Source organism: Ipomoea triloba, chromosome 1 (assembly GCF_003576645.1).
Source record: "Ipomoea triloba cultivar NCNSP0323 chromosome 1, ASM357664v1".
Taxonomy (NCBI): Eukaryota; Viridiplantae; Streptophyta; class Magnoliopsida; order Solanales; family Convolvulaceae; genus Ipomoea; species Ipomoea triloba.
In genome coordinates, this window is record NC_044916.1 from 35,230,668 (window position 1) to 35,244,939 (window position 14,272).

General features: G+C 37.7%; 3 protein-coding genes across 4 annotated transcripts; 2 read left to right on the forward strand and 1 right to left on the reverse strand.

Annotated features, from left to right (window-relative positions):
- Nucleotides 1-3,348: 3,348 nt before the first annotated feature.
- Nucleotides 3,349-5,152, forward strand: LOC116018533 (7-deoxyloganetin glucosyltransferase-like). The gene is made up of 2 exons (XM_031258629.1): nt 3,349-3,907; nt 4,032-5,152. Exons 1-2 carry the CDS (start codon nt 3,391-3,393, stop codon nt 4,970-4,972), a joined length of 1,458 nt encoding a protein of 485 aa, XP_031114489.1. The 5' UTR covers nt 3,349-3,390; the 3' UTR covers nt 4,973-5,152.
- A 4,150-nt stretch (nt 5,153-9,302) lies between these two features.
- LOC116018996 (7-deoxyloganetin glucosyltransferase-like) lies at nt 9,303-11,353 on the forward strand. Its single transcript, XM_031259060.1, has 2 exons — nt 9,303-9,972; nt 10,201-11,353. The coding sequence occupies exons 1-2, from the start codon at nt 9,465-9,467 to the stop codon at nt 11,130-11,132; spliced, it is 1,440 nt and encodes a 479-aa protein (XP_031114920.1). The 5' UTR covers nt 9,303-9,464; the 3' UTR covers nt 11,133-11,353.
- A 326-nt stretch (nt 11,354-11,679) lies between these two features.
- Nucleotides 11,680-13,787, reverse strand: LOC116018981 (7-deoxyloganetin glucosyltransferase-like). 2 transcript variants are annotated; one of them, XM_031259048.1, is made up of 2 exons: nt 13,270-13,787; nt 11,680-12,688 (listed from the first exon to the last, which is right to left on the reverse strand). In XM_031259048.1, the coding sequence occupies exons 1-2, from the start codon at nt 13,763-13,765 to the stop codon at nt 11,748-11,750; spliced, it is 1,437 nt and encodes a 478-aa protein (XP_031114908.1). In that variant the 5' UTR covers nt 13,766-13,787; the 3' UTR covers nt 11,680-11,747. The 2 variants fall into 2 exon arrangements, with proteins under 2 accessions (XP_031114908.1, XP_031114898.1); XM_031259038.1 differs by having other exon boundaries at nt 11,680-12,694.
- Between the last annotated feature and the right edge of the window lie 485 nt (nt 13,788-14,272).

The window sequence follows — 14,272 nt, forward strand, 5'->3', positions numbered from 1 at the left end:
GTTCGAGACATTAAGCGATGTCTCGATGCAGGCGAGTGCGTTCGAGACATCAAGCGATGTCTCGATGAAGGCGAGTTACGCCCGAGGGACGCGATCTCTCGAAGGAAGCCGGTCACGCGGTATGACGTCTTGGAATTAATGTGATTAATCCTGCCATTATTTCTTATTAAAGGACTGTTAGTGGGAAGTTAATTTCGGTCTTAGTGGATGGAGGTTACCTATGAGGAATGAATGCCATTATCAATGTCATTAATCCCTTCCTCTACTATATATTACCAGGTTGAGCAGGAGATTTACACACGTATGAAAATCAGTTTTCCTCCTCGAAACTCTGCTCTTCCTTCGTTCTAGCCACCTGTGTTCATCCCACGTTCTCCTTCGCCGGATCCAAGTTTGTGTGCTCAAACGGCGGATCGTAGTACGTTTTATCCTGGGAAACCTAGACCGCAACGCTTCAGCACCACTGGAGGCGGTAAATAAGGTTTTAAGGACAGAGGCAACTCGACTCGTACTTACAAGTATCCCAAAGTCCGTTCTTCACCGTCCCTTGTATTCCAGGTTTATCTAACCTTTGTTGTAGGTTTAAATTCCTGGAATTTTCTTGTAATATTTTGTTTTAGTGAATTTTCTATTCTCGTCCATTTTTCTTGGGTTTTCGAGAATTGTTTCCCAAAACATTGGTGGACATTGTTAAACTAGTCAATAATTATAAAATTTATAATATTTATGTAAATAAGAATAAAAGTACAACTCGAGCCAAAATTAATCTCTAGTATTTAGCTACAAGCGCATGTGCGCACACACCTACCAAGGCAAGACTGCAAGAGCATCAAAAGTTGAAAGAAAGGCGATATGATATTAAAAAGAAAAAGAAGATTAATTAGGCAATTCGCCAAACAATTAAATACTCTAACATTAATTAGGCAATTCGCCAAACAATTAAACAATTAAGCAGCCAAAAAAACAATTAAGCATTAAAAATATAAATTATATAGTAATTTAATACTCTAACATACACCTAAAAAGTTATATGTTGATGAGCACAAATGATGAGTGTAAAAAGGGTGTAATGTCGTTCCACTGAGGATTGGGGCTATGACAAGTGATTGTGTGAATTACCAGGCACTAGAGTATGTGAATTAATAGAATCCAAGCAACAAAGATTGAGTGGTGTAAAAGAAAGCAATTGATTAATGTGTAAACATTATGATAAAAGTATGGGCCAGATTAGGGGGATTGTAACCTTGATGTTCTAACAAACTCAGGATTAGAGAAAGAATAATTAACCAAGGGATATATGGGCAATGCACAAAAGAATTCAACTCAGCTACTTTCGTAATCAATAAGAGAATTAGGCTAAAATTGCCCCACTGTCGTGATGCATTAATCATAACCTTAAGCACCTAAGCATTGTAAGCCCCCAAAATTACCTCTACTTTCATAGCAGGAAAATTAGGTTGAAATTGGTAAGGCTCGAGGTCTCCACCCAACTGTCGTTGTGATTAATCCCTCTCCTAAACTAGCAATTAATTCTGGCCACAAACCAATAACTAGTGCAAAGAAATCGCCAAATCAACATAAACCCTAGGCAAAAGATACAATCCCTTTATGCAATAAAACATAAATCGAACATCAAGATTAACAATGGACCTCTAATCCAAACACATAAACGAATTACTCTCGCATAATGGGAGTAAACATAGCAAAGCAAGAATTAAAGATGGAAGACATAGCTGCAATATTAAATAATAAAAAGGTAATCTTTACTAACAATTCTTCAAAGTAAATCTGATTCGAACGATGATTCCAAGCTTTAAACTGAATTCAATGATGTAAATCTACTGTATTCTATGCTATGGAAAACTCTAAAGGAGGTAAAACTGCACTGAGCTAAAACTAGGGTTCGAAATCCCGAAAAAATCAGAAACACGACTTAAATACTGGACAGCAGCTAGGTCACGGCCGCCATCACGGTCGGGATCGTGGCCGTGATGCGGTGTGGCCGGCTGCCTGTCCATAAGGGGGATCACGGCCGTGAGGCTGGCCGTGATGCGGCCCCATGGTATCCTTCTGACTCCTTTTGTGCTCTGTTGCTCCTTTCCGGCCCGGGGTGAATTCCTTATGTCTCGAAAACTAGTCCAAGATGACTGAAAATCCTTCCTTTGCTCCTCATTTGTGAATAAACTGAACATGATCAAATATAACACACAACCGAGCCTTAAATGTATCAAGGTAAAGAAAATAAGCAACAAAACTCTTGATTCGTGGGGCAAATAAAGGTATAAAATCATGTGTATCATATGTCATAATTTTTAAATTTGTTATGTACTACCAATTTCTCTAGAGTAGTCCATCGTCTATGCAAATTAAGTTAATTTAATCTTTAGTGGACCATTTTTACTATATTTATTTTAAAATACTAATCATTATCTTATATATATATATATATATATATATATATATATATATATATATATATAGAGGGTTTAAGTGATAACATGTTTTTGGATAAAATTTGAAGACTGATTTGAACCATTCATTTGGATAGATCAACGATTGAGTGTTACTGGAATATAAATTTAAAACTGTGAATTTAGTTTTATAATTATTATAAATTTAAAAATTTATAATAATTATTAAATCAATCTTTTTTTTTAATTAAAAACTTTAGCCGCCCTTCAAATAAGTCTCGTTTGCTATGAGGGTGAGGCCGGTCCCCGCCACCATATTAAATTATTCTTGTCAATTGTCATGGTTACCTATACAACTTGCAGATTAACAAGCTCTCGCACACGCAAAAATTTAATAATGTATGGTTCATCGTGAGTTTTGTTCAAATCAAATATTCATCACCATTATTCGAAATGTCAAACCACAATGATGAATAGAATTTATAAATGCTTTACGTGGTGAAATTTCTTTAGAACATATTGATTAATTCAAAATAATTTATAGTTTTACTTTGTTGATAAGGTATAAACATTATAAAAAATTTATATATTTTAAATTGTATGGTAGCAACCTTAGATTGGGGCAATCCTTTTGTAACTGTTGTATGCTCGCTTAGAAAGGCTACAAGAACCATTTCCTAATTTCTTTCTTGTTCCAACTAAGCATTTGACTTTAATTCTCACATTTGGGTATGGTACGATGTTAACCATTAATTAATCATAATTACGTGTACCCTTAATTATTTGACATTTTCCTTTTTCTCCCAAAAGGTTGAATCCCCAACACCAAAGACCTCAGGGCCTGGGCTTACAAAGCATCTGGGAGGATAATGTAAATCATGGTAATTATTTGACATTTTCCTATAAATATGGAACCCCTTCATGTTCCCATAACCTCATAACCAAGAAGGAAAAACAGAAAGAAAAGAAGGAAAAAAAAATGGGTTCCATTAGTGAAGTTGTTAAGCCTCATGCAGTTTTAGTCCCATACCCAGCCCAAGGCCACGTAAAACCCATGCTTAAACTCGCCAAAATTCTCCACCAAAAAGGGTTTCACATCACCTTTGTTAACACAGAGTTCAACCACAGACGCCTTCTAAGATCCAGCGGCCATGATTCTCTCAGAGGTTTGCCGTCCTTCCGCTTCGAGGCCATTCCCGACGGTCTCCCTCCGTCCGACGCCGACGCTACCCAAGACGTCCCTGCGCTATGCGAGTCCACTACCACCACATGTCTGGGCCCCTTCAAGGACCTGCTAACCAAGCTCAACAACACCGCCGTGTCCAACGTTCCGCCGGTGTCGTGTATCGTTTCCGACGGCGTCATGAGCTTCACTCTTGCCGCGGCGGAAGAATTTGGGTTACCGGAAATCCTGTTCTGGACTACCAGCGCTTGTGGCTTCTTGGGTTATATGCATTACTCCCAGCTCATTCAGAAAGGTTACTCACCCCTTAAAGGTAACTTGTGAACTTTTAAAAGTTATAATTAAACTTATAACCTAGTTAGGGTTATGCTCTGACAAGCTGGTCCGCTAATAAAAAGTTGAAGGGTTTATTTGACCATTTTCACTGGATTTTTCAGATGCTAGTTACTTAACAAATGGGTATTTGGAGACGGTTGTGGATTGGATAAAGGGAATGCCTGGAATACGTTTAAGAGATCTCCCAAGTTTCATAAACACTCCAAACCCAGATGATTATATGGTGAAATTCGTGGTCCAAGAAACGGAGAGAGCTAACAAGGCTTCGGCCGTTATACTCAACACATTTGATGCTTTAGAGCATCAAGCCATCAGCGCCCTTCAATCCATGCTCCCTTCCGTCTACACCATCGGCCCCTTACAGTTCATGGAGAAACAGCTCGTACAAGACGACGACGTCAAATCATTCCGATCAAATCTCTGGAAAGAAGACGAAACCTGTCTCGATTGGCTCAACACCAAAGACCCAAACTCCGTGGTGTACGTAAACTTCGGAAGCATCACCGTGATGACCCCCGACCAGCTCGTGGAATTCGCGTGGGGATTAGCGAACAGCAAGAAGACGTTCTTGTGGATCATAAGGCCTGATGCTGTCTCCGGGGAAGAAGCCGTTGTTCCGCCGGAGTTTCTAGAAGAAACTAAAGAGAGAGGCATGCTGGCGAGTTGGTGCCCGCAGGAGAAAGTCCTGGGCCATCCTGCCGTGGGAGGGTTTTTGACTCACAGTGGATGGAATTCGACTATGGAGAGTATTTGTGCGGGTGTGCCTATGATCTGTTGGCCGTTTTTCGCGGAGCAACAGACCAACTGCTGGTACTGTGGGACCCATTGGGGCATTGGAATGGAGATTGACAACAATGTGAAGAGAGACGAAGTGGAAAGCCTTGTGAGAGAGTTGATGGATGGTGAGAAGGGGAAAGAGATGAAGAGAAAGGCGATGGAGTGGAAGAAGTTAGGTCAAGATTCAGCTACCGCTCCATCAGGTTCATCTTACGTCAACTTAGAACAAATCATCAATAAAATACTTCTGTCTCCAAAATGTTAGTAAAACTAACACTATGTCTTATATATTTATATAATTACTCTTATAACTCTTGCAGCATTAATTACTCTTTCCAGTGTCAGGTTCATGTGTACTGTATAATATAAGTTATAATAAAATTAGGGATTTGGCACGGTTTCCGGCCGGCCGGCCGGCAGACAACCAATTGCTTCCTGCCTACGACTTTAACAAAGCCATTTAATATCTAGCTTTAATTTTACCGTCAAGTTCTTTCTTCCCAAAATGACACATCTATTTGATGTTAGAAAAAAAAAGGGCTAATTTTATTCTAGGATATCTTTGTTAAAATATCAGGGGAAGACATGGAATTCTAATTCCATATTCCACGAAAGAACTGCAATTCCTTAAAACCAATTTGGTGGGGTAAAATACTAATTTCTTCCAACAAAACAGGATGCAAGTGTTCAAATTTTACTGGATGAAGAAAATGAATAACTAAAAATCATAATCCATTCCTTTTTATTAAACATTCAAAGTATGACACATCCTAAGGATAGAAGATAACATATATAAAAAATGGGATGAAATGTAGAATTATTCTAAAAATAATAAAGGATATTTGAATATATAATTCCAGGTGAGAAGATTATGGATGTTGATATAGAATGGATGAATCACGCAACTTTAAAAAATCGCCAATGAATGAGAGATGCTCTAATTGCTTCCTAACTCCAACTTTAACAGTGCTATTTTTATTTTTTTTTGGAAACTTAACAATGCTATTTAATTATTGTCTTTTACGTCCAATGCAGATAATGCTGACGCATTTAATTACAGTATTTTATTTTTGTTAAATGTTTGTTTAATATTATTTTATTATTAAATATTAAATTATTATGATTAAAATTAAAGTAAGTTGAAATGGTAAGGACGTAAAAAAAACAATTACAAATATAATGTAAAAAATCATCCCACTGCCGGATGGTTTAGGACCTTCTCTTGCGGGCACCCATTTTGGTGAAGAATTTGGCTAGTTTAAGGATTGGTTTGACATGGACTATGGTCCATCTTATAAAATGGATCATAACATAATTTATATTTTTAATATATTGAAAATACATTATTTGTATACAAATGATGCTATCAAATAATGTATATTAACTACACAAATAATATACTTTTCGTATATTAAAAATGTGTGTTATGTCAGTAAAATCTTCAACATATTAAAAATGTGTCTTATATCAATAGTCCACCTTATAAGGGGATCATAGTATATGCCGTAATTTACCTTTTACGTGACCTTGGGCTGGGTATGGGACTAAAACTGCATGAGGCTTATCAACTTCACTAATGTATTGGAACCCATTACTTTCTTTTCTTTTTGTCTTTCCTTCTTTAGTTCGCTAAACTAAGTGGGAAAATGGTATATTAGAATCTTGCTTACGAGGTTATGGCATTCCTTACTTATATGAAAATGGCAAATAATTAATCGTTAACTTTATGTATATAGGGCATATATATTCGGTAGGATGTGACATTTGAAGTCAGATGGTTTAATTTTATGGAAGAGCCGCAGAGGCAAGAAGCCAATAAGGGTTTTTGTTTTTGTTTTTTAATTTTTACAAGAAGCCAATAAGTTAGCAAGTGGTTTCTACTTCGTTGTCTGTGGACATTGACCTGTAACTATAATATAAAACAAATATGCGTTTGTAATTTCTATATTCATTGTTTGAGCTGGTTGGTACTTGGTAGCATTAACCTTCGGATTCGTTGCACCTAACACGCCAAAATAGAGATCTATACCATCTATAGATAAGCAAATTATAGTGTATGTGTACCATGATCCACATTACACTATGAACTATACTAATAAATGTTATTTTTTTATATATATAAATTATCTTTTTTATCCCTAAATTTAAAGGTAATTGTAGGATTCATTCATACTTGTTCGTTGTGCTCACTTATTGTTTTTTAACTTATAACTGACGTTGCAAATTTTATCTTTTTTTTTTCAATAAAACATTAATTAGAGACAAAATTTACAATGTCAATTATAGCTTAGGGACGAGAAGTGAGCACTACTAATAGGTTGGGACGAATCCTACAACTATCCTATAATTTAGGGACAAAAAGTAATTAATTTTTTTCTCATTTTTAATATAATTAATGTTCATATATTTTTAGTGAATTTTTAATATATTAAAAATAAACCGTGAAAAATAAATATTTAATATCTTAAAAATAAATCTTCAATAAAGAAGTTAAGCCATCAGCTAGCGCACTTGTCAGCCTCAGAACATGAGAAATATATAGAAGTATAGAAGAATGGGGTAATTCAATCACGTTGATCAGATAATGGACTTAGACAATTATAAATTTGCATGCTCAACTCTCGTGGAGCTATTTATTAACTTTATTGGTTTGAGTAGATCAACTATGAGCAATTTAGATTGATTTATCTCATTATGTTCCTTTAATTTAACGGTTAATGTCAAAGACGAGGTTTCATTCAAATTACAATTTCAAATAACGAATGCAAGCTTTCTTGTAAATTAAAGAATGAATAGCCATATAGAAAGGAGTTGCCAACTGAAAGCTAATGGGCAAAAAGAAGAGAAACTAACATCATAAAATTAGACTCCACTACCAAGTATTTGGTACATGTTCAACATTTAATTCCTCAAAATAGTTTGTTTTCAACAAATATAAGGGCCTACGTAACTTTGCCAGAACAAATGTAGCCTATAATAAATAGTTGCTCAAGATTTATACTGCAAGATATTTGTATTGATAGTGCCAACCAAAATTCACATGTTTTATTGGTGATGTTTCTAGTACTCTCACGTACGTAACCTCTTGCTTACCAGATATATATAGATGCTCTAACCAATTAAGCTACCTATCAAAGTTCTTTTATATTACTCTGTATTATATATATATATATATATATTCTTTATTTTATTTTATAAATTAAGAGTATAATTAAATACCATGAAGTGAGTAGTCGAGTGGGTGGAATAAAACATAAAACTTTTAAGTATTAACAGTTATAAGTTTAATTTTTACCAACACTCTTTCAATTTACTCCAACAGAAAAGATTTTCGTAATATAATTTAACTGTTGAAATTATATATCTATTATGTGTAGTGAAGTTAGAATGCTTTATACATCCACCCTATCATGACATTGACATCACAAATTATATTTACTTATTCCCAATAATTTCGATGTTAGCATTTATGCACTTTCACATGCAAGGCTGACGTGCCATATCTTTGTGCAACTCCTTATAAAGGCACGTAATTCGAAGACGATTAATATTGCAACCTTATTTATTTATTTTAATTTTTTGAACTTGTACGAGCGAGGTTTGCATGCAAATCCGTTATTTGTACTTTTGCAAGGGTTATGCTAATTAAATTTTATATTTTTCAAATTTTATTGCGCTTAGAACCTTTAGTTATAGTGACATTTTCATGTATGGGGATATGTAAATTATGTAATTAATTAACACATAGCTACAATTGTATAGGGCATCGTATATGCATACATTTTATTGAAACTGTTTGTGGGATAAGTTTATGTGATTTAAATATAATTTACAACCACATAAGACGAGTACGTAAATCATACTAAGAAAATTCGATGTGATGAACTTAACTCTTAGGGATTGGCAAGAATAATTCATAACCATTCAGGTACGAAAAATCATGTTTTATTCATTTGGTCACATTTATTTTGTTCTTTTAACTCTGGGATAACTTAGGGTGTGTTTGGTTAATGGGTTTACATGTGAATGAAAATCATAGTTAGTGTTCCGTTTAAAACTTTTTAAAATATAACTATGAGATTTGATTACCCTCCAATTAAAAATGTGTATCATTCCATCTTATATATTATTGATGATCTAATTTTTAAGTTTGGATTAATACTTTTAGATTTTTGTTTTGATTTTTTTTGTTCATATTGATGCTTTGGGTGTCGTTATATTATGATCAATTGCCATAATTTTTTTGTTTTTGTATTTTTAAAATTTTTATTCTCAATATAGGATCATACATCACCAAAGATCCATATTGGTAATCATTTGAATTTTACCTTACTGACAAACATGCAAAGTACTTTGACCAAAACTGATTAACATTACCAAATATTTGATTATCATTCTGATCCCCTTCTTATGTTTGAACCAAACACGCTTGAGTGATTTGAACTCCTTAAATTTTCAGACGTTGTCTAACTTTTACTTACTAGTCTTATCTCGTAGTTTATATTAGGATCACCAGACATATAAAACTAGCATCAATGTTGTGACTTACGTAGCATAAAAAGGGTGAAAACTTTACGTGCTTTAATTTGATGATGTAGTTGGTAACTTGGTTAGTCTTCAGATCAGCGAGCCAAAATCGTACATTGCTTAATTTCCGGGTTCTATAAATGTGGGATGCCTTCCCTTCCCAGTTTGTGAATATAAAAAAACTAAAGGGAGAGCGGGGGAGGGACCGGAGAATCCATTGAAACATAAAAATGGGATCCATAAGCGGCGAAGGATTGAAGCCACATGCTGTTTGCATCCCTTTCCCAGCTCAAGGTCACATAAACCCAATGCTAAAGCTAGCCAAAATCCTCAATCACAAAGGCTTTCACATTACCTTTGTTAACTCTGAGTTCAACCATAGACGCCTTCTCAGATCCCGAGGCCCGGAATCCGTGAAGGGACTTCCTTCTTTCCGGTTTGAGACCATACCGGACGGCCTTCCTCCGTCGGACGTGGATGCAACCCAAGATATTGCGTCTCTTTGTGAGGCCGTTACGCAGAACTGTCTCGGCCCTTTCAAGGATCTCATAGCCAGGCTCAATGAATCCGGGCCGCCGGTTTCGTGCATCGTATCTGACGGCGGCATGTTCTTCACGCTCGATGCAGCTGAGGAATTTGGCATCCCGGAAATCTTGTTTTGGAGTTGTGGCGCCGGTGGTTTCTTGGGTTTTGTGCTTTACCGCCTAGTCATTGACAAAGGATACTCACCACTTAAAGGTATACAAAATTCCATAGCATTAGTTATTCGTTATTGATTTTAGTCAAATAAGGGTTGCTGAACATTTAAGTCAACAGTCTAATCAACTTAGTTAGACTTATTTTAATTAGTTATTTATTATTTTAATTCCATGCATATTAGACTTATTTTAATTAGTTATTTATTATTTTAATTCCATGCATACCAACCCTGAATTTTGATGATATGTTTTTAATTTTTTTTTCCAGATTCAAGTTACTTAGAAAATGGGTATTTGGAGACGGTTTTGGATTGGGCAAAGGGCATGCCCGGTGTAAGGTTGAGAGATCTTCCAAGTTTTATAAGAACTACGAACCCAGATGATCCTATAGTTAAATACATCGTCCTAATAACAGAGAGAGCCAAGAGTGCTTCCGCAATTATGGTGAACACGTTTGATGCATTAGAACAAGAAGCTCTAAACGGCCTTCAATCCATGCTCCCGCCCGTCTACGCCGCCGGGCCCTTCCAATTCTTCGAGCAACAGGTGGAGGACAGCGGCGTGAGGGCCCTGGGGCTAAGTCTCTGGAAAGAAGACACCAGTTGCGTCGAGTGGCTTAACACCAACGACCCAAACTCGGTCGTCTACGTCAACTTCGGGAGCATCACTGTGATGACAGCCGATCAGCTCGTGGAATTCGCGTGGGGATTAGCCAACAGCAAGAAGCCATTCTTGTGGATCATCCGACCCGATCTTGTTTCCGGGGAAGAAGCTGTTCTTCCCCGCGAATTCGTGGAAGAAACCAGGGAGCGGGGGATGCTAGCCAGCTGGTGCCCGCAAGAGCAAGTCATAAGCCACCCCGCGGTCGGGGGCTTCTTGACCCACTCTGGATGGAACTCGACTCTCGAGAGCATATGCAGCGGGGTGCCTATGATTTGCTGGCCGTTTTTCGCCGACCAGCAAACTAATTGCTGGTATTGTTGCACCCAATGGGGAATTGGCATGGAGATTGACACTGATGTGAAGAGACACGAGGTTGAAAGGCTTGTGAGAGAGTTGATGGGTGGGGAAAAGGGGCATGAAATGAGGAGAAAAGCTATGGAGTTGAAGAAATTGGCAGAAGATGCTGCCACTGCTCCAACTGGTTCATCTTACGTCAACATGGTGGAAGTCATCAATAAATTTCTATCTCCAAATTAAAATATATACGGAATACTAGCTAGCTCTAGCTCTTCTGATCTATTTCCTGTCCTGTCTCGTACGCTCTACCATGTTCTAAGTTCAATTATGTTTTGTTTGTTATCTAACAATATATTTATAGCATAAGGTCGAGCTTCTAAGTATGGTAAACATTTATTAATATGTAATTCATGAAAAATTTTAAAGTGTGATTGTTATTGTATCAATTTACAACAGATACAGTTCAAGATGTATGTCTAGTAGTGGATTTGTTGTGATTAAATTAAATTTGGTGTTGATGAAAGTTATATGAAAGGCTCATGCAGTAGTTTGGCAAGTTGGAGCATAGGATTGATGGTGCCTTGAGTACGAAGAGGAATACACATTTTGTTGCATATTATATTTGCATGAGGGCGAATGGGGTTTGGTCTGTATGTTTTAAGTAAGACAGCATTTTTCATGAGACACTATGATCTTGGCAAGCCAAGCTTACGTGAACATAACTTTTTTTGGTTGAAAACAAACAAGAGGGAATATTTTAAGAGGAAAAAAGAAAAGACATAATCTAGGTTGGCTCTGATACCGAATTGAAACATATACTTCATCACAGATTTCTCAAATCAGATTTGAAAGAAATTATTTTGATGGTGGGGACATGAGCACATTGCTGACCACTTCCTCAAAATTGAGGTAAGACTGTCCGGCAGGTGATGCCGCAACCGCCACCTGAGCTAATTTCTTCAACTCCAGGGCCTTCTCCTTTATCTCCTTCCCCTTTTCTCCGACCATCATCTCTCGCACCATATCCCCAATCACATTCCTATCCCCATTGGAATCAATTTCCATTCCAACCCCCAAACGCGTGCAAGAATTCCAGCAATTAGTCCGCTGCTCTGCAAAGAACGGCCAACATAACATCGGCACGCCCACAGAAATACTCTCCAGAGTCGAGTTCCAACCGCAATGTGTCAAGAAACACCCGATTGAAGGGTGGTTCAGCACTTGTTCTTGCGGGCACCAACCTGCCAAAAAGCTCCTTTCTTTGGTCTCCGTTACAAATTCTTCCGGCAAAATGGCGGATTCACCGTTGACTAAATCGGGCCTGATTATCCACAAGAATGTGAACTTGCTATTCGCGAGCCCCCAAGCAAATTCAATTACTTGCTTGGCGGTCATAACTGTTATGCTTCCGAAGTTCACATACACAACTGAGCCCACCTCTTTGGTGTCCAGCCATTTCATGTACTGAGCATTATCTTCCTTCCACAGATTGCATCCAATGGATTTCAATTCGCCCTCCATCGGAAACTGATCGCAGAGAAGGTGAAGAGGGCCAACTGTGTAAACCGCCGGAAACTTAGACCGGAGTGCTTCTGTGGCGTCAGTCTCTAGCATGTCAAACGTGTTCAGAATCATAGCAGATGCCTGGGGAAGCCTCTCAACTTCTTGAATTATAAAGTTGAACATGATATAATTTGGGTCATCGTGGTGGCCAGTGTTCCTAATGAAACTTGGTAAATCTTTGAATTTGATACCTTTCAAACCCGGAATCCAATCTATTTCTGTATCCAAGCAATCTGAACCTGCATAATAGAAATCCTGTTGTTTTTTCTCAAAAAAAAAGAAGAAGAAATACTGTATTTTACTCCAAAATGAGAAATCCCAACCAAATGATTTGTTGACTTGGTAATTACAGTATTATAAGTTTTACTTGAATTTACTTCATTGTGATCTTTTGTCAAGATAAGATTTACCAATGCACACCCACCTAGGGCAGATTTGCTTAATCATTTAGAAAACATGCAGATAATATTTTTGTCTCAACTATGGGTTTTGGAGGTTTTTGCACATGTGAATCAGGAGAGAGAAAGAAAATTAATGCAAGTTGTCATGATTCTTGCAACTCTTTTCCTTGTTTTCTCTTTCCTAAACATTTATACAACAACCTATGGAGTATTAAATTACCGAATGACCAAAACCTCGTGGTTCAGAAACACCAAGTTGCATTCTCTTATGGGAGGTTGTGAGTTGAAATGTCAGTGAATGGGTATTGACTCTTTGTAATTTAATACTTTGAAAGTAGTTATAAACAACACTTTTGTAACAGAGTAAATAGTAAAAAAAGAAAACCAATGTTGTTGCTAAACATGCTCCATACCGTCGATTGGGGTCAAATTCTTTTCAGCAAGTTGACGGTAGTGGGCGTATGCATCCAAGCCAGAAGCGCTGCAAGTCCAGAAGAGCAGAATGGGAATACGCAGTTGGTGGGCCACCTTGTGGGTGAAGCTCATAGAACCATCGGAAACAATGCAGGTAACCGGAGGCGATTCCGATGAGGGGTCATTCAGCCTTTTAACCAGCTCTCTAAAAGGGTCCAAACAGTAGTTAGTAGAGGACACAGCAAGGGAGGCCATCTCTTGGGTGGTGTCGGGGTTGGAGACGGGTAAGCCGTCGGGGATGGCCTCGAATCTGAAGGACGGAAGACCTTCCATGGCTTTGGAGCCTCTGGACCTGAGAAGGCGGTTGTGATTAAACTGGGTGTTGACGAAGGTTATATGAAAGCCTTTGTGGTGAAGCAGTTTGGCTAGTTGCAGCATTGGGTTGATATGGCCCTGGGCCGGAAAAGGAATGCATATCGCATGAGGGCGTGCCATTTTTGGACGATGCAATTTTTGTTGCCTGGAAAACACAAATTAAAGGCCTCACGGACCAAGCTTTAATTTTTATAGACAGACAAAGGTTAGGCTTATAGATCAATGGAATAAGGGTCAAATAGACCACTGAACTACACACAAAAATGCAATTAGGCCATCGAACTAAAAAACAATGTAATTGGATCCCTGAACTACACAAATTAATGCAGTTTCATCCAAAATGACCTGTTTTACCTGATGTACCGGTTACTTATTTTAAAAATAATATTTTAAATAACATAAATACTTAAAATTGAAAAAAAAAAAAAAAACTACCAACGGGAGATGAATCGTCTCCGGCCGGCCTCGTCTCCATGGCCGGAGCTTCGTCTTCGTCTCCGGCTCCGGCCATGGAGACGACGACCTTCGTCTCCATAGCCAAGAGACAAAGGTTCTCCTGGCCATGGAGACGAAGGTCGGCTTCGTCTCCGGCCAAAGAGACGAAGAGACGATTCGTCTCCATGGCCA